Below are 26,120 nucleotides of genomic sequence, written 5' to 3' on the forward strand. Positions count from 1 at the left end.
TCTGACAGAGGAAGCTCACAATAAAGCAAACCAAATGGATAATTTATACGCGTTATTGTTCGCTGGTAATACTCTCCAAACAGCCAAATGATCTGCTGGACAAATCCCCGGTGAGGACATCAAAACAAGCGCGGATTTACGGGTTGATAGAGCACTAAAGCCGATAAGACTACAAAAACAACAGCCACTCTCGATGTATTAATTCTGGGCTCGGATTCTCGGATCAATCCAACATGAAAATGAGGTCTCCTATTAGGGCTCAGAAACCCACAGAGCCGCCAGCCTACGGACGAGATTGTTACTCCACGGCTACGGTGAAGGAAAGTGGAGCTATTATTGAAGGGCTCTCGTCCCCGCCTGGCGAGTCGTGGATCCCGGCACACGGGGGTCTCGGTGTGCGTGGTGGTGCCGGTGATCTCGCCGGTTCCACGGTTAACGAAGGAGCGACTCGGTGGAGCGGGTTACATTTCCCTCTGTCCAGGATCCGTGTCTCCCCGCCGGCACGGGACAGAGAGCGCGGCGGCCGAGTACCACAAGCGGCCGCCGCGCACGCTAACCGCGACCCGCCTGCTCCTCACCCACCACGAGTCCCCTCGGGCTCCGAGGAAGAGCGTTCATCCATGAACACGGGGATTAGGAGGACCCCTCCTCCGGGGCTCGAAGAGGCACCAGCGGGGAACCAGGGGCTGGTGATGATCCGGACCGGCGGCACGACACGGAGTGGGAGTCGGCGTGTCATCAGCATGCCTCCCCTCCTGAACCTGCTGCTCATCCTCTGCAGCGGTTGCCACATGTTGCACGCCCAAGGTAAGGAGCACATCTTGGACCTCATGGGCCCCTAGCTGTGGCCCAGGGGCCTCGAACTGTACAGTACACCAAGGGATTTGGATTTGTGTGTGTGTGTCGGTCTACTAATTCACGGGCTCGTTTAAAGCAGTTTTCAAGGTAATTCTTTTTAACAAAGCACAAACAGCCCTGCTAATCTTATTTTGGTGCATTGTCTAAAAAACATCTTGTTGTGACAGGCTCATTTATCATCGGAACCACAGTGTGAACAGGGGGAAAAGTAACATGATGATTCCTAAACTGAAACAGGAGAGTGATTTATTAGACTGAAGCACAGCAATTTGTCTGGGATGTGTGTCTGTGTGTCGGGAGGTGGCTGACTGTATTCATAATTGGAACCAAGATATTGTTGTTGTTGACATGGAAAAATCTCTCTGTGTGTGTGTGTGTGTGTGTGTGTGTGAGAGAGAGAGAGAGAGAGAGAGAGAGAGGGAAGGAGGGAGGGCGGTTGTGAGGAGTGCATCTAGAGATGGTGTCTCATATGTAAATGCTGTTGTTGATAATGATGATATATGGGGGGGCTAAAGTGGGGTAGATGGCGTGTGTGTGTGTGCGCGCGCGCGCGCGCGTGTGTGTGTGTGTGTGTGTGTGTGTGCGTGTGTGTGTGTGTGTGTGTGTGTGTGTGTGGGGGAAGGCATGTGGGTTGTACAGTCCCCAAGCATCATTGATAATCCCTCTCTCAGTCAATGACCCGCTTAACTATGGCTCTCAACACACACACACACACACACACACACACACACACACACACACACACACACACACACACACACACACACACACACACACACACACACACACACACACACACACACACACACACACACACACACACACACACACGTCACACTCTGAAAGAGTATTAATTAAACTCACCTGCTATTAGCCAAGCATTTAGCCTGTTGTGATGGCAGCTGCCCAGATCAATGTGTGATCTCTAACCCGGCTAGAGGGTCTGCTTTGGTTGTGTGTGTGTGTGTGTGTGTGTGTGTGTGTGTGTGTATGCGAGTGCATCTGTGTGCATGCATGAAGACAGATCGGCTGAGAATGATGAGAAGAAGAGTGGAGCTCGATATGATTAGATATTGATCCTGGTGGAATATGCACCACGCCGCGTTGCAAGTTTGGGTGTTGAGAGGTTGAGTTTTGATTTGTGCGTCACCAACAGTCTCTGCTCTGCTGTGTGTGTGTGTGTGCGTGTGCGTGCGTGTGTGTGTGTGTGTGTGTGTGTGTGTGTGTGTGTGTTCGTGCATGCGTGCGTGTTGATCCCACAGGCTTGTGTCAAACCGGCAAAACAAAAGCACAGAGAAGGTCAGACTGGTGTCGACACACACTTTTCTCCCGGGTCACAGATGGTGCACTGGGCAGAGTGGGGGGGGTGTATGTCTGTCTGGGTAGTAGTAGTGGGGGTCTGTTTGTGAGTGAGTGTGTGGGTGGGTGACAACCAAGGGGGAGAGAAACAAGACGATTTTGAGCTGTGGAGGATGAAGAGGAACGCGGTTGTGAGAGAAAAGAATGAAATACGTTATGCAGAAAAAAAGAGAGAGAGAAAGGAAAGGGTGGGGGTGGGTTCTCCTCAAAAAGGCTCAACGAGGAGGGAGAGGAGAGGAGAGGAGAGGAAGGCAGCGGAGAGGAAAGCAGCTGAGCAGCGGACAGAGAGCGAGAGCAGGGAAAGGCAGGGCAGCGAGATGCGGCGCGGTGTGCACTCTGCTTGTCACTCAGAGAGCAGCTCCTGCAGTTCAATCGATGGTGACGGTGTGACAACACCTCCATGTGTCAAAAGTTGCCCTCCCCTGTCTGTCTCTCTCTCTCCTTTTCTCTTTCCTACCTTCTTTCTTATTTGCTCACAGAACACACACTCTCCTCCTCTCGTCCCCTTTTCCCTCTGAGGTGGGAGGAGGCAGACGGGGAGGAGTGGATAGGTGATGTGTGGATGCAGAGTCAGCTCCGTCCATCCTCCCTCTGGAATTTCAAGGTCCCTGCCCCCTCGCCCCCTCCCCCCCCCACCACCACAGTCACTATACCATCTTCTTGACCCTGGTTTTGGCCTGGACAGGTCCCCCCCCCAACAACGGGAGGGGGTAGGGGGTACAAGGTTAAGTGGTGGCAGCCGCGGTGGGGTGGTGTGGGGTTATTGATTTGATCAGTTGTGCCAGGGGGCCAATCGAAGGTTGTAAATTGTGGAGGCGTCAACCCTTCTCTCTCTCTCTCTCTCTCTCTCTCTCTCTCGCTCCATCACTCTCCCTCCCCAGCATATATTAAGGTATTTTATTTTGGGAGGAAAAGGGATTAAATTCATGAGCCGAACCTGATCCCCTGATCCCCTCTCCACCTATCTTCCCCCTCTCGCTTTCTCTCTCTCGCTTTCTCTCTCTCTCTCTCTCTCTCTCTCTCTCTCTCTCTCACTCAGTCAATCGATGCCCCCGCCTCTCCTCATGAATGCAGTTTTTTTTAATGCGAGCCAAGCCTCTCGTCTTGGGGAGGGCATTTAAATAAGCTCATCGATCTTTCATTTTACAGTTAAAGTGACGGCAGCATTTTACTGTCTCTGCCTCCTCACCTCCTCCTCCTCCTCCTCCTCTCATCTACTCACCTCCGTCTCCATCCTCCGTTCCTTATTCATAACCTCACTCTCCCTGCCTTCTGCTGCTGACACCCACTCTGGGTCTGAGTCCAGGCTAGAGAGAACTTATTTGATTGATTCACACACTCCTGTGGCAGTGTGGGCCTGGTTGTGTGCATGTGTGAGAGAGAGAGAGAGAGAGAGAGAGTGTGTCTGTGACTGTGTGTGTGTGTGTGTGTGTGTGTGTGTGTGTGTGTGTGTGTGTGTGTGTGTGTGTGTGTGTGCGCGTGCAATCCGTGTATTGTGAGTGCAGTGAGTCCAGGGACTATACTGCTGCAATTCATTTGGCTTTCATAATGGTAGATTGCAATCTGTATATCTTAAGGAGAGGTTACTAGGACACATTTATGTGTAGAGTGACTCTACCCACAACTACGGAGTGCCATTAGGTTGATGATGCCCCCGGTGGGCAGCATGTAAAAAGGCAGGGAGATTGATGTTGTGGCTGTACATGTGGGTAAATGTAAATCTGCTTTTAAGGGAGGGAAAATATTATGCTAATGACAATTGACTGGACAATTATACCAAAGCACTGTTACGGCAGCATTGTTTGGTTTGGGCCAGTACTTGACACGTTTGACAAATATTGTGATATTTGTTTTTTGGTTAAATAAATTGCTTGTATTGACTTGTGGTGCAGAGCGCAGACACTTTCTTTCCATTAGCTTGGCCCGAGCTAGAGCTGCACGATTATGGCAAAAATGATCATAATCACGATCAAATTAACTAAGGGCCATTATCAACTCCTTGGGCGAGGAGTGCCACACATCGGTATTATATGGCCATGGAAACACTGAATTAATATTTGAGGGGTGAACGATGCTAGGTCAGGAGGATAGTCTGTTGGAAACAATGCCTTTTTAATCACTGTTTCTATTCATTTGGGAGTGGAGCGTACATGTGTTTGGGCTTTTAGGAAGGGGCGCACACCGCTGTAAAGTAAAGGGCTGTGTCACACAAGATCTTCATAGTCATTGTGAAACAGAATGGAGCAGTGCCACACTAATTGCTTTGTCTCGATTATGTTGTTTTCATTATCTAATAATTGAAACAAAAAGGTTGTCAATCGCCCAGCCCTTGTCATTGCCATGAGGCATATATTCACATTTCAAAGTATAGTCCCCCCCCCCATCTTAGATAATATGGTCCCACTCCTTGCATTTAACATCTTTTAAGTTGTTAAATACACATTGTCTGGATGAGTTTTGTAAAACAACTAAGGTCTGCATTAATTGAATGCATGGATTCAACATTCTCAAACAGGCACAGCACTAAAGACAGGATTCTTGGAAGGAAATTGTCAAAAATGGAACCAGAACAATATTACAATCCTTATAGGTCTATGGGAATAAATAGTGGGTGTATGGGGCAAATCAAATAATCTTGTCCTAACCTTTAAATAAGGAACACTGACTTACCTAACAACCAGAAAATAAAGATAAATGCTAGTTCAAACTGGCTACGCTAACTCGCCTGGCAAAAGCTGGCATTTACAATAAGCAGGCGCCCATACTCCATTTTAGCTTTGTCTTATACTGCTACTCACAAGTTAACACTGTCGCAACATTAATTCAACTCTGAGTCAAGAGTAAACTACTGAGGACGCACTCACCAACCTTTTAGTGGCCCAACAGTATGGACATTAAACAACCCAAGCTCTGGACAGCATGCACACACAGCTACTGGCAAACTGTGTCACACTGCCATAGAGCACAGGTGAGAACACTTCTCTAAATAGCCCTCTGCTGATGATTGGAGGCGAGGCGAAGCAGCAGATAGGTCTCCTCCCATATTCACAGTTCACACACAGCAGAACCTGGACTGAAAGCTGAAGTCAGTACTATGCCCAGTAACAAACTACATACTTCTAACTTGTCTTGAACACACAAGTATGTAACACTGTCTAGGACGTATTTCTACTACATATAGGTGTTTAGATAAAGTATTTTGTATGGCTGTTCATTAATGTAGTGCAGTGCTATATAGCCTACATTTGTGAAAGGTATTAAGGCAGACGGATCATGGATTACTGTGTAATCAACCCTATTTCTGTCGGAGCGAGATACCCGGTATGTGACATTTGCATGTGGATCATGGCTCCCTTGACTCTGCCCTTTTTAATTACCTGGTAGCACCGTATTGGAAATTCAATCTCGACTAACAATAATGTTGATATTGCATGTGGGAATATCTTTGTGGGGCTGCATTGACATATTTAGTATTGCCCAGAGAGAAGTTTCTAAACCAATTCTAAAAATGCCTTAAATCAGTACTTCTCAAACCTATAGGACTGCCAAAATGATATGTATGAGCAAATATAGCACATGCACAAACTTGCAATGCTGTGCGCTTGTATATCTGCTATTTTTGAGAACCACTGAACCGATCATCTAAAATCCCAAGAGTTAAAACGTATGTTGCTATACATAGCTCAGATCTAAAATGACACAGACGCCTCCCTGCTGTTAACGGGTTAACGAGAGTCCAGCATGTTTGCATGAGGTTCACGAGGTGGCATGGTGCTTTCAACTAGGCCAAAGCCTTACGGTGCACGGACCGGCCCCACTTAGAGCCCATCTATCACTCTGACTGCAGGCTTGACATGACAGCATGTTATTGGCCCGAGCTGCATGCATGGGCCTGAGCTGAACTTGATGGCGATTGGACTGTGGCCGCATCTTTAGAGAAACGAGGTCATGTGATTGGACATTTGGGACACGACGAGGCTCCGGGATCAAAGAGTTCTGGGCATGAGACCAAACCCAAGCGAAATAGCCCTCACTCCCCCCCCCCCCCCTCTCCTCTCAGAGACCACTCCTTCTCTCTCATCATCAGTGTCAAACACTGACAGCGGATGCAGAGATTCGTCTTAACAATGTTTTAATGAGTGGAGAAATTAGAGCTTTTCTTTCATCCAAATGATATAATCTGCCTCCCTCTTTTCTGGACTACATGGTGACGGATGACCTAGTGAAACAGGAGCCGGGTCCCTCTCAAGCCAATCACAGCGGTGGGGTCTTCTTGTCGTTCGCTGACTGCATCACAGTCAGTGCAACATGTTGAGCCATCTGTCCCCGTTCCCTTGGGCTACGTGATTTACACTCTGCAACTTTAGTCGTGCTCTATACAACAATGCAGTGTTCAGTGTTACCGAAACTCCAAGTGGGGTTGCACGTTGCAGTAGCAAACGTTAGTTTCGGCCTCTTTTTTTGCTGCGTCTGTTTTGAAAACGCCGTGGCTGCCGTCTTGTTATCGTTCATCAGAGTAGCACTGTCTTCTTGTGGTGTGAATCATCCAATTCAAACCTTTGATGTAATCACGCATTACATTTTCAGTTTGACAGGAAGTAATTTAGATTTGAATTGGAAAAAAAGGTAATTGTTTAACTTTTTTGGGAACATCTATTGTTATCTCTGACCCCATTATGACCATGGATAATGGTCTTAAAGTGTGAATAATATGTATTATTTTTCATTTTCATTTTTTTAATGTGACTTTCACACCTATTGACCATATGCACAGACCACCGCCATCTTGTCAAGAAGGTGCTAACTAGATGCAATTTCCCATTGACAGCCCATACAGCCAAACAGAAAAGTCCTATCTTATTGTAGCCTATTAAACAACGTCAAACTCATCAACATTGCAGCTGTATGAAAAGCTTGAATTATGCTCTTTCTATCTGCGAAGTGTTTGTTTCATAAAAATCCACCGTAGACATGTTATGAGCTACTTGAGCTACTGTCAAGAAATTGGAGTTGGAGTGTTGGAGTTTGGAAGCGCAGGGCCACTGAATAAAAAAATCACCTGCAAGGATTTTTATGAAACAAACTCTTTTAATAGAGGATTATTCAAGCTTTTCGTACTGCTGCAATGTTGGTGAATTTGATGTTGTTTAATACAATCAGATTGGAAATTGTATGTAATCTATCTTGCTCTCTCTAGTTTTCTCTCTCTCCCTGCCCCTCTCTCTCTCTCTTCTTTGATCACCTCATATCTGATCGACATTTTCTCTTTCTCTTCCAAATTTGTCTCTCTTTCCGTCTGTCTCCTTCTCTCTGGTTTTACGACTCTTTTTATGACTTGGGTCGGTTTTTAAATCATCTTTATAATCTTCCCTTGTCTCTCCCTCTGCATCTTTCTCTCTTTCTCTGTCTGCCCCCCTCTCCTTCGCTATCTCTGGTAAACTATGACCCTCTGTAATCTTTCTCTCTTTCTCTGAGGCGTGATCAATGCCATTTGGCTATTCTGAGTGGCCAAAGAGCATTGACCACGCCTCCAGGTCTTAAGTTAAGTAATACGACCTGGTACTTAAGACACGCAAAATACAGCCCCCAGTCTGTATCTTGCGCTGAACCATTTGTACTTCAGTCTGCTCATCAACCGTGTTGTAGCATACCAAACTACCTGACCGCACTCCTGAGTGCGTACGTACTTGCGGGCGGCCATGTGTGTGTGCGCGTGTCTGCACTTTCCTATGATGTTTTGCCTCAAACTTTTATTTTACTTTTGTCTCCTCAGCAGTGGCTGGGTGTTCTTGTGTCCATCAGTGTGTGTGTGCATGTGCACCGCAGGGGTGTGATGGAGAGAAAGCTTTAGGAGGAAGCTGTGTGTGTGTGTGTGACACGTGTGTGTGTGTGTGTGCGCGTGCATGCGTGTGTGTGTATGTGTGTGTGTGATAGATGTCAGATTTGTCGGGTCTGAGAGGAAGTGATGTCCCTAGTCGACTCCCTTATTTTCCTGTCTGTCAGTGAGAACAAAAATACCACTCTTCCACTTCCACCTGACAGTCTGCACACCGTGTGTGTGTGAGTGTGTGTGAGTGTGTGTGTGAGTGAGTGTGTGTGTGTGAGCGTGTGTGTGTATTTAAGTGTGCTTATGAGAGTGTGCAGATCCTCTGTGAAAGGTTTTAGGCTGACAGGACTTTAAACTACATATGCGATTTTGACAGGTGTGTGTGTGTGTGTGTGTGTGTGTGTGTGTGTGTGTGTGTGTGTGTGACTGTGTGTGTGTGTGTGTGTGTGTGTGTGTGTGTGTGTGTGTGTGTGTGTGTGTGTGTGTGTGTGTGTGTGTGTGTGTGTGTGTGTTTGTGTGTGTGCGTGGGTGGGTGTCGAAAACAGTGGCATGTGTAGTAAAAGAAGAGTGAAACAGATTGGAACTCTCCCTTGTTTTTGCACATGCATGCACACGTGCGCACAAAGACATCCATGCACGTGGACAAAGCAAGGTGTTAATTGTGTGTGGAGTCGAGAGCACATTTGTCCATCGTTTTGTTAAAGGCATTCATTACACTACCAATGACAGCAGCTGTGTTGAATGCCACATGTTTAACCAATTTTGGGCGGGAACCCCTTTTGGTGTTAGCATTATGTTATGCTTTAGCTATTGAAAAATAGCAGATCTACAAGCTCATAGCATGCTACCGAGTGGCGCGCTACGAGCTTGTAGGTCTGCTATTTTTGAAAAATCAAAGAATGACTGACACAGGAACAACTTTTTCAGAAAACTGTCAGGATTTAGAAGAAACGTATAGAATCGTTCCCGGGTCAAAATGGGTTACGTTTCCAGCGTCATATGAATGGCTACAAGCAGAAGGTCAATGCGAGAGCTGGTGTCGGACGCCAGGCGGAGCAAGAGGAGGACCCCAGCACTAAGGTTGGGCGATATGCCAATTTTTTTCAACCGCCCATCGTTTGACAAATATTCGCCGATTAACGATGTATTCGTGTCATAAAAGTAAAGTGAGAACAGCTCACTGCAGGTCGCAAAAAAGCCAGATCTACAAGCTCTCAAGGCGCCGCGTCCTGCCTGTTTTTGCAGCTCCGTTCGCTAGGCATTGAGAGCTTGTAGATCAGTCTGTTTCTGCAGACTGCAGCGCAGCTGCGCAGCCAGGGTCACTTGCTCCCTTGACTCCCCGCACCGGCGGTCCGTCGGAGGCTTGGAGCGGAGCAGCGGAGCCCACAAGCTGCTGCGGCCGGGCTGCTGCTGATCTACAAGCTCTCAAGGCATCGCGTCCTGCCTGTTTTTGCTGTGCTGTTCGCTACGCGTTGAGAGCTTGTAGATCTGTCTATTTTTGCAGCGCTGGTGTCGGGGTTCACGTTGTCACTAAAAATAACTTAGATTACAGGCGGATATGAAGTTCAATCAGTGGGTTGCAGCACCAGTAGGGGCTACACGCTAAGCTAACGCATGATCCCCGAGCCTATACACTTACACTAGTAGACAGTTTTTTTATTTCCCCCCCCGACTTCACGGGTGAGGCATTGGGATTGTGATGAGACACGAGACAGCAGTGTGCATTCTGTTGTGACTGTATATTATTAAACTGCATGGGTCTGGACTCCGGAGCTTAAACATGTAGGCTACAGCCTCCCTCAGCTCCCAGCCTTTACTCTGGCTGGCGGCTGCCGTAAGTGCCGTGCCCCGGTGCCCGATGCTGCTGAGTGCGAAGACTGTGGGAGCATACATTATGATTTCCACCCGGCCGCAGTTACTACTTTGCTGGGCCAAATTGATTCACATGTTGCTCACACTTTACAGGTTAATTGGGCTAAATCGTCCCGAGAAATCGCCTAATAAAAATATTCGGCGATTGGATTCGTATATTCGCGATTGACGATGTATTCGTATCGTCACCCAACCCTACCCAGCACCCACCACCATCCAGGGAGAGGAGGTAGAGATCGTTGACTCCGTATACAAGTTCCTGGGTGTCCACCTGAACAAAGACCTGGACTGGAGAGACAACACAGAGGCTGTCTACAAGAAGGGACAGAGCAGACTGTACCTCCTGAGGAGGCTCAAGTCTTTTGGAGTATATATGTAGCAGGCTACTGGTGATGTTCTAGCAGTCTGTTGTGGCCAGCGTTCTGTTCTATGCAGTGGTATGCTTGGGAGGGGGGCATCAAGGCCGGTGAGCTCAACAGGCTCAACAAAATCATTAAGAAGGCCAGCTCTGTTGTTGGCCTCCGAATGGAGAGCCTGCAGTCAGTGGCGGAGAGGAGGATCAGGGTTAAACTGGACTCCATGCTGGCTAATCCCTCCCGCCCCTTCCATGGTGTGCTGTGGGATAGGACGAGCACTTTCAGCCGTAGGTTCATTTCTTTGTAGGTTCATTTCTTTGTAGGTTCATTTCTTTGTGTGTCTACCGCCTTGACTCATACCCTAATAATAATAAGGGTAATAATAATAATAATAATAATAATAATGTATGCAGTTACATTTCTACCTACACTACCAGTACATTCTCTCTCCTCTCTTCCTCTACACATAAATTGTCTAACCTCGGTCAGCAGCATACAGTGAGCGGGGGCTAATGATGACTTGATTTAAATTTCCATGCGGATATCACTTCGCCGATATATATATATATTGGCATTATTATTAATATAACGCATTCGATCTAGAGGCCGCTGAGGGTGTGAGGAAGAGGAGGCAGATCGAGGGCAGTCTGGATGAAGAGTAGAGGCAGTAGGGAAGACGTGTGTAGAGGGATACAGCTGCAGTGCAATGAGATTGATGTTTTTCTTCCTAGACTTGACAAGATCATGTTAATTAATAGATGAGCTTAACCACTGTGGAGCTGCTCTACCTTAACACACACACACACACACACACACACACACACACACACACACACACACACACACACACACACACACACACACACACACACACACACACACACACACACACACACACACACACACACACTCCCTAGTGTGTCTTCTGGGATTTGAACCAATAACCTGTTGGTAATTAGTCTATCTCCTCAGCCGCCAGCGTCTGTTGGCCTCCATGACCCATTGAAACTGAGCTAACGAGAATGTCAGTGAGACACACACACACACACACACACACACACACACGCACGCACACGCACCCGCACACACACACAAACTCCTTCTTCTAACTTGGACAGGAATAACAAACATCCAGCATCCCCTGTTCACTGCAGTTTGACACGTGTATAACCTCTCTTTAAAACAATCTGAAATATGTATAGGCTTGGGCTGTATCGAGGCATGGTATTTCTGTGGGTGTTTAGAAATACATGGGGGATTTACTAGAAATCCCAAAGGTATAGGATTTTCAATAGTGTCAGAAATGTACAGTAGATGCTCATAACAACGGAGTCAGCACCACACGACACCTGCACTCGCCCACTTGTAGAATATTGTGAAAGATGAATATCTTGAACACATCTCTGTAGAGTAGACTAATGTCTATTTGCACCACTGCACGACCCCCCCAACTTGTCAAGTCTGTGCGTCTTTGTGTTTGTAAGGAGCTTAAGGGGTTGATACATGTACACTGACGCCGGCAACCCTACTATCAGAGCATCCCTAACCCATTTTGACTTGAGATCAGATTCTAAAAACGTCTCAGTTTTCTGAAAAAGCTATGTTTCTATGTCAGTGGTTCTTCGATTTTTTTCAAAAATAGCAGACCTACAAGCTCGTAGACCTATGAGCTTTTAGATCTGCTATTTTTCAATAGCTAAAGCATAACATAATGCTAACACCAAAAGGGGCTCCCGCCCCAAACTGGGCTAATGTAGCTCTCTACATCGTTGTCAACGGACCGCATCGACACATTGACATTCTTCTCACTTGAGGAAGAGCTGCGCTACTTTTTTGTCTTTAAACGTTGCACACTAATGCATGAGTGTATCACAGCCATTGCATGTGTGCTTTTGTTTCGAGTCTTGACCACAATGGTCAATGTGTCCTTGACCTTGAACAAGACACTTAACGGCAAACTGTAACCAAATGAGCCTTGCATTGTGTGTGTGTGTGTGTGTGTGTGTGTGTGTGTGTGTGTGTGTGTGTGTGTGTGTGTGTGTGTGTGTGTGTGTGTGTGTGTGTGTGTGTGTGTGTGAGTGAGTGAGTGAATGGGTTAATGTAATGCACATTGTGAAGTGCATTACACTGTGGATAAGACCGTATCAATATGGTGGAAAGTAACTAAGTACATTTACTCAAGTACTGTACAAATATTGTACTCTTACTCCACTACATTTATTTGAAAACGTAGATACTAGTTACTTTGTACATTTTGATTATTATAACAGAACATACATTAACCGTGACTTAACCCTATACACTTCGGCCATTTGAACATAGTCGATCTACAAGCTCACAATGCGTTCCGATGCATTATGAGCTTGTACTCTTCTACTTTTGGTACTTTAAGTACATTTTGATGCCAATACCTTTGTACTTTTACATTTAGAATTCCTGACTTTTACGACAGAGTATTTCTATTGCAGTATTGATACTTTTACTTAAGTAAAACATTTGAGTACATCCACCTTCATAGCCATTGTTGACCGTGCATATATTCATTCACATATGATAGATATATTATTTATTCATATATTCATCTATCACTAGTGTCCTATGTATACTGTACTTTCATTCAGAAATCAAGTGCAGATGTCAGGACCAGCAGCCCATTATTTTATTTGCTCTTTATTAATGTATATTATCTTGGTTTGTTTCTTAGCTGTTTAACATACTCTTATGTGTCATTCTCACTGCTGCTGCTATGAGACCTAGTTTATCTTTGTCTTATAGAGGGGGGCTGAGGAGGATGGCGTGCTATACACGCACTTCTCCATCTCTCTCCCACGCATCTTATTTTCTCCCTACATTTTGTTTTGTTTCCCTGATTGTTCCATGTACGTATTATTCTTGTTGCTAACTTGTTGGTGTGGAGGCTCAATAGGATTCACTTGCTGCAGTCGTTCACTCAAATTCCTTCATTCATTCATTCATTCAACATCTGCCACGGACAGCTATTGTCTCATGCCTCATTCTTTAGTCTCTCTCTCTCTTTCTCTCTCTCTCTCTCTCTCCCCCCTTCTCTCTCTGGGTCTCTCTAAAGGGCTTAGGGTTCCATTGTTGTGGCCCACTCAAGTAGAATGAAGCCCGTTTTGCTGCTTTATTATGTTGAGAAGCATGTGTCAATTTGCGTCTATACGGACACGTAGTCTAGGACCAAAGCATGTTCGTTCATTAATTTTCTTGACTTTCTTTCTATTTTTCTAAATCTGTGTGTTTACAGAATCTGTGTGTCCAAATAGTTTTAGCATGCCCAACAAGAAAACATTGATCGACAGACCATGGGGTCATCACCAAAGCAAGAGCCCCTCCTAGCACCCCCCATAGTCAACGCTGCCCCTTTTAGACTCACAGTGGGAACAAAATAGGAGCGCACTCAGTCTGTATAAATGCAATTTGACGGGTGCCCGGCTCACCAAGACTCACTATAAGAAAATAATTGCCAGCTCTCCGAAGTCCTTCATTAACCCATTCTGGGCAAGATCATAGCGCGATCGTAGCGCGCCACTCTACGAGCTTGTAGGTCTGCTAAATTTTTTTTATCGCGAAAATGTGGCACAAATCTTTGAATATATATTTCAGAGCGAACATTTTTAACTAGAATATTAGTTTCTGGGGGGTCCCTGGAACTACATATTTTGAGATGGGGGTCCGTGGCCCATAGAGATAATTTTGGGGGTCATTGACATGATAAAGGTTGAGCACCACTGACACAGAAACATGGGTTTTTCAGAAAAATGTTAGGATTTAGAAGCCTTTTTTTAATCAACCTCAGTCCAAAATGGGTTAAGGCACAGGCAGCATACACGGACGCGCTCCGGTGTCAAGCCTATATCTCAGCGTGTGTTACACCCATTTTGACCTGAGATCAGATTAAAGTCTTGACTGGTCCTGACAGTTTTCTGAAAAAGCTATGTTTCTATGTCAGTCGTTCTTCTATTTTTCAAAAATAGCAGACCTACAAGCTCGTATGAGCTTGTAGGTCTGCTATTTTTCAATAGCTAAAGCGTGACATGCTAACACCAAAAGGGGTTCCATCCCAAAATGGGTTAATTGTCATACAAATAATTATTTGCGATTAATGATTTAATTGTGACTTTTACATTGGAACAAAAAATACATTTCCGTTTGCCTTGTAGGCTTCACAAACAAACCACAGGGAAGATTTGACAAATTACTTAAATGTACTCTCTACTTCGAAAATATAATAAAGGAAAACAATAGATACAAGCACACGTGTTGCATCACGATGCGTTGTGACTCGAGCTTGAAGATCTGCTATTTCTGCTATTTTTGGAGGGTTCTCAAATAAATGTGAGTAGGCGATTATGTCATTGTGACAGGCCTTATTGAAGAGTAACACAATTGTACTAAAAAACAACTGCAAAAGCTTTAAACATTTCAGTCCAATAGGTTTCCGAGACGTTGTGTTCAATACCAGCCGAGTTCACAAGCTTCCTGCACGCTCCTCGCTTGTGCGTGTGAGTGAGACTGTTTATCCCAGAAGTGTTCTAAAAAAGTAAAGTTTGAGAGAAAATGCCGTGTTTTCTTTTGGGAAGTAATGAGGACACGGACTAGATACACAGGACGTCGTTCAGTGTATGCCTCTGACGATTTCAGCAACACGTTCACAGCGAGAGGATTAGAAAAGATCACAAGCAAAGGGTTGCCCACGAGGCAGTCAAATGAGTGTAAAGAGAGACTTTAAAAAGAGCCTAAAAACTATGGTTAAGCCTCGTTTCTTTCAGTAGACCTTGGGAAATGTCAGAAATAATTAAAATGGCTGCCCCTTGTAAGTTTTTTTTGTTGGAGTAGAAGCACTTAGGATACCACTGATGTGCTTGACTGTATATCATCGTTTCAGATGTTTTTTTCCATGACTATTTCATCATCTTACCATTTTATTATATGCAGCGTCACTGAGCAGTATGGGTGGGAGGGACTGAGGGTTTTCTTTTTGTCAGTTTTTTCATTTTTGCTTTTCATAAAGGTAAAATAAGTATACCGTGCCAATTATAACAAGTAAGACGCGCAAACGCGGGAAGCGAACGCAGCTCGTAAATTGCAATAACAACAATTAGAATAAATTCCGTACTTTTTTTTTCTTTTTAGTTGGTAATTTAAATTGGTAAGTTTTCTACTGTGTGTGTGTGTGTGTGTGTGTGGTTGTTTGTGTGTGTGTGTGTGTGTGTGTGTGTGTGTGTGTGTGTGTGTGTGTGTGTGTGTGCGTGTGTGTGTGTGTGTGTGTGTGTGTGCTACAGCTGCGCCCTCTGGTGGCGGGCGGGTGGTGTCACAGCGGGACAGACACACACACAGACATGATCTGCAGGGTCTCATAGTTAGTGCTCATTGCGTTCGCAATCACTGCGTTCGCAATAATCATTTATAACCCGCAGTTAAAAACGTATTTGACATAACTAAAAAACTTTCCTGAAAAGTTGTAAAAGTGGTCGTGAGGCCGAGCAAAGATGAGATCGGTGTTAGTTACAGTATGTGTTAACACTGTTTCGACGCCAACACTGGACCTGTGCAGATTGTGCTTGTTAGCATAGGTCAGTGCACCGTGCTTAACCTTGAGGAGAAAAGAAATGTAACACATTTTCCTCAGCATTATGAGTCACTGTGCTTGTGACCTTGATAGTACTCGCACTGCACCTTGCTTAATGAGCCAGAGTATCGAATAATAAGGACCCGCTCTCATTAAGAAGATAAAATGTCGGTTCGTATTTGGATTAACCATCGTTAAGTGGACAATGCCTTGCTTGGGACTGGAGTCTTTTTTTCCCCGCGTGGGGAGATTAGAAACGGCAGCCTTCCTTCCATGTCTACCGATATTCTTTACTCTAACCCCCCCAGGCGACTGCAGTCCCCTTTTGTTTGCCACAGATGTTTGGACCTGTAGCCCGGATTACATCCCCGGCATGTCAACCGCATTTCTGTCTCTCCCGCCTCCTGTTCTCTTCTCTTTCAGGATCTCTCCCGCTATCCCTGTTTGAGTGTGGTCTGTTGTTCAAAGTGGCATTTACGTGCGTGTGGAGGGATTTGGATTTGAGCATGAACAGTGTTGTTCATTGTTCAATGACAGAACATCAAAGTCTGCCTCAAATTGACACACACCTGGATGTCGTTCTGGCTGCCAGCGCCTTTCTCTTTGTTCGCGTGTGCTTTGATTGAGGTTGAAGCATCTATTTGCATGGGATCGTCCCACAGTGAATCGGCAGGTTAGGCATGGGATAATACTGAGGAGGACCAGCTGGGTTTATTATTGTATTCATTTAAAACACCGGTCTGTTGTTGTTGTTGTTTAATAGCCTTGTGTTGCCAGATGATCCAAGATCTCTTCCTATGGATGATCACTCCAGTTGCACCACCTCACACTCTAAGTCCAAACTTAGCCTATAGTTTTAGCCTAAATGTCTTTTAAGTCAAGCCATTTAAGGTACAACTAGGTTAAGTTTGAACTTAGTGTGAGGTGGTGAAGCTGGTAGACAGTGACATCTGAAATGCAGTTGCTACAGCAGCAGTGAAGTTTGTTGAAAAGACAGAGTGAGCACATTATGAGGTCTTGTTTCATTCAACGAGCCAACTACTCCAATGCAGGTCAAACAAACCACACACACACCAGCACTGCCCCCACAGTCCCACAAGACAACGTGGGAAGTCACAATTGTCCCGGAATCTAATATTTTCACCTTTATTGCTGCCTACTTAATTGATTTGTTCAATCGTGCACAATTGAGGTAATTATATTACATAAGGCCCCTGGGAAGGCCTATAACATCTAAATAGTTTCTATTAGGCGAATTACTCAGAAATATATATACTGTTGCTAAAGCTTGAAACTGTTATTCCAGTGTTTGTTTAAATAATCCAAACCAATGTATTTTACATTATTTATTATACATAATCAAAGTACAGATTGGTAGTATTTACAAATGGATTCAGTTTGCCTGTTGGCCTAATCTCTAGATTGCGAGAATAGCAAAATTAAACAAGATAGTAATAATTAAATCAGATCAGTGGTGATCAGGTAGATCAGGTAGATCAGTGGATATCAGATAGGTAATTAAAACCTGTATGGAAAACAAAGAAACACAAATAGCACATTATGTTTACAGCTATTTAACTGGTATACTATATGCGATGTTATTACAGAAATAATGAACATACCGTTAGTCCATTTAGATGTTAGATCGTGTGTTCACACGGCTCAATTCTTAGTTGCAAGGGTTTCAATCACTAGGATGTCTACTCAGTAGGTTGTTTTGAAGAAAAGAGAGAGAAACTAGAAAAAGTGCCCTTCTGGGCACAGGTCTCCACCAGGTTATCCACAGATCCGTGCAGTTAGAGGTGAAAACACTTTTCGGCCAGTTATAGCGCCACCTTGAGGCTGAGTTGAAATTGTTCATGTGGCATTTCGTCCTCGGCCTAGTGGGAATGTGGGTGCACAATTTCAAGGAAAAACATACTCTCCCCACATGCCTTCGGCCTGGTGGAGACAAACAGTTCTTTCTTGCTGTTTCACCCAGGGAGGCGGACCTGACCTACCCAGGGGGTCGGTTGGTGGCCAGCTAAAATGGGGAACTCCCTGCTCCATAGGGTGCCATGCAATTCCATGCATACAACATATAGCAAAAAGCATCAAATGGTATGAATAACTCCACAACAATAACACTTGTTTATTTATTGATATCATCATAGGTTTTAATGTGGTTGGAGAGACTTGTGACCGACCGTGATGGCATATGACAGAAGTACAACAGAACTAGAAAAAGTGCCCTTCCGGGCACAGGTCTCCACCAGGTTATCCACAGATCCGTGCAGTTAGAGGTAAAAACACTTTTCGGCCAGTTATAGCGCCACCTTGAGGCTGAGTTGAAATTGTTCATGTGGCATTTCGTCCTCGGCCTAGTGGGAATGTGGGTGCACAATTTCACGGAAATCACGCGATGTGTTCATGATTTGCAGCATTTTGTTTGAAACTGAGCACTCCTGTGAACTTTGGAAGCCAATCTTAACCAATCAGGATGGAGTCTGATAAATGTGAAAGACCCGTTTCGTTGAATGGCTCTAGAGAGACTGTGTACCAATTTGCGTGATGTTTGGACAAAATCTGTAGGTGTACTGTGCAAAAACTTGTTTTGCACAAAGCGGCCTCCTGGTGGCGCTATAACAGGCCGTTCTGGAAAGTTTGGGGCAGAGGTTCATCGTTGGCATCCAGGGAGTGTGTGTGCAAAATATGGCATCGACCGGGTTAACGGTGGCCGTTTTGCACAAAGCGGCCTCCTGGTGGCGCTATAACAGGCCGTTCTGGAAAGTTTGGGGCAGAGGTTCATCGTTGGCATCCAGGGAGTGTGTGTGCAAAATATGGCATCGACCGGGTTAACGGTGGCCGAGATTAGCTGTTCACGGACACACGGACGGACACACAAACGGACACACAAACGGACGGACGGAGTGCAAAACATACTCTCCCCACATGCCTTCGGCCTGGTGGAGACAATTATCGCATGCATCTATCTACGGTTGTGCAGTTTAACACAATACATCAACCAGTTCATTAACGGATCTACTACAACGTTCTTGTTAAGATTACTCAAGCCAGTTATGAATGTTCTACTGTAATGCCTGTGTCGGGTGCTCAGCTGCTATACTGCATGGTTTAGTTTAGTGGACATGTACAGGTAGATGACAGTTCCCGCCGTGTATATCTGACAGTACAAGTACACAAATATGGAGGTCTCTTTATACACGTGTGTGTGTGTGTGTGTGTGTGTGTGTGTGTGTGTGTGTGTATATGTCCGCGCGCACGATATTAGAGCAGTCAGCAGTGCACTTTGCTTGTTCAGTGTATCTGAGGGTTTTTCCCTATAGTTGCAGGTGTGTACTCTCAGCTTGATGATTTGTGGAGGCGTTTGATCTGCCACAGGTGTGTGATGGTCGGTCCACGAGTGTGTGTGTGTGTGTGTGCGTGTGTGTGTGTGTGTGTGTGTGTGTGTGTGTGTGTGTGTGTGTGTGTGTGCGCGCGTGCGCGTGCGTGCATGCATATGCGTATGACTGTTGATTTATGCCATGGGCTACAGAAGAGCCCCTTTGATCTAATCTAGGAATGGGTGGGAAGTCCTGCAGTCATATACGTGTGTGTGTGTGTGCGTGCGTGTGCGTTTGTGCCCGCGTGTGTCTGGCCAAAGGATTTAGCCTAGTCTTTTGATCCGAGCCAGGGGTGGGCATACCTCTGTGAAGAGCTAGCCAACAGCATGGAGACTTGGCTCGGACTCCAGAGGTTGGTGTGTGTGTGCGCGTGTGCACGTGTGTGTGTGTGTGTGTGTGTGTGTGTGTGTGTGTGTGTGTGTGTGTGTGTGTGTGTGTGTGTGTGTGTGTGTGTATGTGTGTGTGTGTGTGTGTGTGTGCGTGCGTGCGTGCGTGCGTGCGTGCGTGCGTGTGTGCGTGCGTGCGTGCGCGCGCGCGCTCGCTCGCTCGCTGGTGTCCACATGTGTTATTAGCAATGTCTTCTTTCTCGTGGTCTGAGGGAGAGCCTGGGGGCTTGAAAACAGTTCCAAAGTAAACCTGAGTTTGCGACCATCAATACGGGTGTATATATATATATATATTATATACTATATACTGTTACTTGTGGCCCTCACAAAAGGCTATGCTGCAATGGTGGTATCAGCTCTTGGCTACAACACTGATTCCCAAACAGTAGGTTGGGATTTTAAGGGTGCGTTCGTTTTTGGTTTCCTACAATTTGTTTTTAATTATTATTATTTCAAAACATTTTCAAAAAACATTCCCAAAAATAGCAAAACCTTTCATGAATTAAAAACAAATTCAACTACTGTACTTTTGATTTTTTTTCTTCAAATAAAATGTTTAAGTAGCCTAGTAGTGGAAATAGCCAATTTACAAGCTCACAATGCAGCACAAGGCAATGCGGTGATATTTCAACTTTACCTTACAGATCATCCAATGAGGTGATATTTTTTAGAGTTATGATCACTCAAAAACTCCATTTAAACATTTTTTAAATGTAAAATGTATTCCTACTAGAGTACTCTTTCTTGTATGCTTGGCACATACATGCAGACGGTGCAGAGTGAGGTGTTTTGAGTAGCAGCCAGCTCTCGAGGGGTTGTAATACTTTGAATTGATTGGCATGTGTTTATGAGCTTGAGGTGCAGTGCTCAGGGCTTGTTTCAAAAAGCAAAACCACATCACCGTCCCTGAAAAGCCCCTCTCCTCAGTAACTCACTAGTTGTTGCTATTGAACATTTTAGTTATTCAGGGAGTTCCTACACTGCAGGTGTTTACGAAAACACCTGCAGTGTTTTCGTATTAAGGGTTATTATTATTATCCCTTATATGTTTTATTCATCATGGAATCATTTGGATTAGTTACAAAATACGTTACGAAATAGTTACGAAATACGCGACAGACGGCCTCATGTTGGTGCTCGATAGTTTGTTGTATTTTTTTATGTCCCATATACAGATCTCCCAGGTACGACGCCAGGCCAGCCTGTGTCCCTGATCAAGACTCTTAACCCCCGAATAGCTCCCCAGGCACCATAGAATGTTTGCTCCTATAGTTGTTACAGGATGGGTAAATGCAGAGGACATCAACACCCCAAGGAGTCGGGACTGTTCTTTTCTACATATAGATTGTTTCTTGATTTCATTTTAATACGTTTGCTGCGTTCCTTCGCCAACACAGATGTTATGTTATTGTTCTGTCAGTGAAGGTGACACACACACACACACACACACACACACACACACACACACACACACACACACACACACACACACACACACACACACACACACACACACACACACACACAGACATGTGAGCACTGCATACTCCTACGTCCTACACATACAGACAGACACACACTCACACACTTTGTTATGGTGCCGCACAGCGTGTGGCTGCTGAGTCTCTGGGAGGATGAGCTCGGTCTCGTAAGCAGACTAGCAGAGAGGAAGAGGGAGAACGCAAACACGTGAAATTGAAATGAGCGCATTCGAGCAAAAAGAAGAAATTAATTATCCTGTTTGCTCATTGAAGCAGACTATTATACTATAATAGTATCCTGCAAGCGACATGCACGCACGCACGCACGCACGCACGCACACACACACACACACACACACACACACACACACACACACACACACACACACACACACACACACACACACACACACACACACACACACACACACACACACACACACACACACACACACACACACACAGTGTAGTTATTTTCCAGTCTGGTGCCTTCAGCTGTCTTGAGTTGTATTTGACTCAGCACTGTGTGTAGGTTCTGTAACACACACACACAACACTCCCTGCTTTTACTCAGCACTTTGGGACTCGTCAATCTATCAACACGGTGTGGCTTACTGGAGGTTTAAAAGTCTGTTGCCTCTGTTTTGTGTGTGTGTGTGTGTGTGTGTGTGTGTTTGTGTTAGGCCTGCAACAACTAATCGATACAATCGAATCGATTAAAATTAGCACTACATTTGTTGCAAACTAATGTAGTCATCGAAAAGGTCAACAAAATCAAGCAGTTTGGACTTGATTAGTCACCTTATAAAGACAGTAAAACAGGCATTTGGTGTACCGTGTATGATTGTCTTATAAAGACAGTAAAACAGGCGTTTGGTGTACTGTGTATGATTACACGTTATTAATCGATGGACACAAACAGCGGGAAGCTTCTTTAGAGGTTTTTAGGCGTTAGAAACAGGAATAAATCAGAACATATATATTCTCCCCAGGCCCAGGGGAGAGAAATGAACAAAATATTGCTTTAATGATTTTTCTTTTGTCCAGAAAAAAAAAACTATGAATCCCATTTTTGCAGACACTGATTATAGGTAGCCAACGGCACTAGGCTGATCAATAAGGGTGTGGAAGGCAAACCAAACAAAGTGCTAATCCTCCATGATAAGTGCTGAGGTATTGGCACTTTGGCAGGACTATACGTGACAGGGGTAGGTAACGGGGGACGTCCATCTTATCCTCCGCCTATTCAATAATCATCTCTCTATGCCATCAACAATCCGCATTCCACACGTCATACTCTTTGTCAGCATGCCGAGCATTGCCGACAGATCTGTATGCGGTGGATAGATTACTAATAATTACATTTTCATAACACTCCTTTGAAACAGGTTGATGACTACAACTAATTTATTCTTCCCAAAAGCACTTTCAAATTAGGAAGGGTATACTATGGCCTGGTCAGCCTGCAATGACATGCATAAGTCATAGTCTGGTCATCGGGAAGACGGCTGGATGGCACTTACACCCGCCTTCTAATCTCTCTTGGAAGTGCCACCCATCGACCTCTCTAATATACGGCAACCTTCCCCGTGTTTCTTCACTAGTCCCATCCAGAAGAACACAGTTTGCCGGCCACTGCTACAGAGCTGATCATGAGGTTATATCTTCCCTTCTTCTCTGGAGTCCTGCCTCAAAGCAGACCAGAGGTAGAAAACTGTCGTTCCCTGATTCAGTAAGCAGGAACTGGGGATGGCAATGAAGGACCGGGAAGTCTGGCGTGGCATTGTGAAATCCATGATCTCGACGGCGGTCGAAAAATGATGATGATGCCATTTTCTTAAAGTACTGAACTTTGGACTGGAGTAGATTCTTTGTATATGGAGCAAAGAGAGACAAGCACAATGAAGTAAAGAGAAACATTTCCATACAAGGTAGATCCTGAACACAAGACACACACACTAAAAATGGCTGGTAAAAATAACCCATCTTGGGTTATTTTTAACCCCCCTCCTGGGTTACAAAGGGTCCTAAATGGCAACAAAAAATACGGGGAAGCAGCTTTTTGCTTCTACGGGCCGTCGGCATGGAACAAGCTCCCACTGTACCTTCGTCAGGCAGCCTCTGTAGACATTTTTTAAGCTCAGCTCAAGATCCACTTCTACAACATTGCTTTTAATTGATCTTTTATTTTTATTTTTATTTTTTGTTATTCATGTCCTCACTGTATTGCATTACTGCTTGTTTTTTTTTAATGTCGTTGCCTTGCTTTTCTTTTATTCACCATTGTTCTGTAAAGCACCTTGAGCTGCATTTCATGTCATGAAAGGTGCTATACAAATAAAGTTGTATTATTATTTATTATTATTATTATTATTCAACCCCTGGGTTATTTTGACGCAACAAAATGGGTTATTAATTTTGGCCCATAACTTGGGTTATAACTTCAGAGGGTCAGCATAACCCAACTTCCAAGTTATTTTGACCCATAATGTCGGTTATGAATGAAGCATTATTGGTTCAATCAATCAATCAGTCAATCAATCAATCGATCAATCAATCAATCAACCAATCAATCAATCAATCCCAACTCTCTGAGCCAACAATAAGGTTACTCTCAGAAAAATAACCCAGAAATCTTATAACCCATGAATTGGGTCCCTAGCTCGCAGGAAATGGATATGGCTGGGATGGGTTACATAAATATCCCAAATGTTTTTACTGTGTATAGTTGCCTGCAAGAGGCATGAAAACTCTTTGTTGGAGCAACCATCAACAACAAACCCTTTCCAACAGATACTATACATAAATTACATATAAATGGGAAAAGGGGAGAGAGACTGACCAAACAATTGAGTTGAGTGAATTGAGTTACAGAAATAACCCACATGTTTTTAGTGTGCACACTCTGCACAAGGAACGGCAATGGCAGATACTTGATACAAGATCATGTGTCTTTCTCACTTTTGACGGATACAAGCTGTATCTTAAACTTTATGTCCGGTGCGTTGCTTTGAATCTGTGATTCATCACACCCCTGGTGGTAAAGCAGTAGTGATATCTGTGTCACTGGCAGTGACACAGATTAAAAAAAAAAGTGGAACAGTGTCTCACCGCTCAATTCATTTTAAATTTGCTGTTCCTTTAGTGCAGGGGAAGAGCATTGGAACCGGAGGATGCTGCATTTATTTAGGATTACGTGTGGTTGAGGACACACTATCCAGTCACTTCATCTGACACCTTCCTTTTGTTCCATTCTTAAGGACATTTTGTCAGTCACATTAATGTTTACCTCTGAGATCCAGTTCGAAATAGATATGTCCAGGGGGTGTACTTGTACATCATGTCCAGGTGGTGTACTTGTACATCAAGCCACCTCACACTACAGAAACAGGAGATATGCTCCTGCCCTATGAGCCACATGGCTCGGCAAGGCTTACATATCTCAAGCAAACAGCCCACAAGCAGTCTTTGATCCACTTATGGAAATGGGAGCTCAGGCTCCTACTGTAACGGTGCTGGGTGTCATTAGTGAAGCGCATTCTCTCAAAGACTGCATGTGGGTTGAGCTCTAGTCATCCACTGTCGGAAATATCACACTACGTGTTTGTGTGTGACTGTGTGTGTGTGTGTGTGTGTGTGTGTGTGTGTGTGTGTGTGTGTGTGTGTGTGTGTGTGTGTGTGTGTGTGTGTGTGTGTGTGTGTGTGTGTGTGTGTGGAGAGAGATTCAATTGCTGTACTTTGTCGTGAAGGTTTTATACCGTATGTGAATGCAAAACATGGAAATATTCCTGTCAACTAATTATAATTATATATATATATTATATATACAGTATACAGTATATATCTGACAGAAAATGCAACTTTTTTGTAGTTTCGTGAGATAGTGTTCCGTCTGAGTTGCAATGTAACATAGCTCTCTCAGTTTACACTTTTATTTTATTCCCATTTATATTCAACATTTATTTGTACGTACTTTATACATTGTTTTGTTTTGACTGTCTTGTTCCACTCTCGCTTTGGCAATGCGAACATTATGTATTCTTCTCAGGCCAATACAGCTCCTTTGAGAGGCGGACCAGGTTCCTTTCCTTTAGCCTGCACCTGCTTGCATCGCCATCACACCTGGAAGGAATTTGGCAGTCTTCAACTCTCTCCCACTCCCTTTCTCCCCAAGGCCTTTGGCCGTCCAGTGCTAGGCCAGTTGTTGTAATTAGCCCGGATAATGACACACAGGTGGGCCTTCTCGCTCTCACAGACAAACAGTCATCGCCCACGGAAGCCACAGCGGACATTACGCACGCGAAAATATTGTCGGAAATAAATAGAGCAGGGATGACTCTAGAGAGAGAGAGAGAGTTTAATGCAAGGCCATTTCACGAGCCGTAGTCTCATAGTCAGACAACTTAAAGATATTGACTAAAATGTCTGTGTATTGAGGTAATATCTGAATGAGCTGAATAAGTTGCCAAAAAGGATATACACTATCTACACATGCACCTGTGCGCACGCATACGCACATCGCACGCGCATACACGCACGAGGCATACAAGGACTGGCTATAGATCCACTGGGAGGCAGGAAAACAATTTTGTTTTTTCATTTTTCATCTTCTGCAGCACAAATTTGCTGAAACAGTAAACTGCCTTTTGTCGCACATACACACATTGGCACAGAGATGGGATATCTCTCTCTCTCTCTCTCTCTCTCTCTCTCTCGTGCATGCACATCAGCCACGTACACTGCCCGCACAGTCGCACACACAGCTGGACCGTGTAGCACCCGGCCTATAGAGTCAGCTCTGTGCTGCCATGCTGACAGAGCAGCACAGGGTTGTTAGAAGCGTTTTGGTGCGTAGAAGTTTTCTGCAAGCTTGGTCTTAATGGCATTACTATTTCACCCCACACCCGCACGCGCACAGCCGCACGCGCACACACACAGCCACACACACACACACACACACACACACACACACACACACACACACACACACACACACACACACACACAC

At 44.8% G+C, this 26,120-nt stretch overlaps 1 protein-coding gene across 1 annotated transcript in view; it reads left to right on the forward strand.

The window, feature by feature from the left end:
• Positions 1-308: 308 nt before the first annotated feature.
• LOC310858326 (protein sidekick-1-like) overlaps positions 309-26,120 on the forward strand; it is a gene marked incomplete at its 3' end in the record, with an annotated part of 358,338 nt that continues 332,526 nt past the window's right edge. Inside the window, exon 1 of the mRNA XM_083764434.1 lies at positions 309-807. Within this exon, the coding sequence (XP_083620560.1) occupies positions 621-807 (187 nt within the window). The 5' untranslated portion in view covers positions 309-620. The remainder of the gene's footprint in view (positions 808-26,120) is intronic.

This window comes from Protomyctophum parallelum, assembly GCF_964188405.1.
Source record: "Protomyctophum parallelum genome assembly, chromosome: 5".
In the NCBI taxonomy this organism is placed as follows: domain Eukaryota; kingdom Metazoa; phylum Chordata; class Actinopteri; order Myctophiformes; family Myctophidae; genus Protomyctophum; species Protomyctophum parallelum.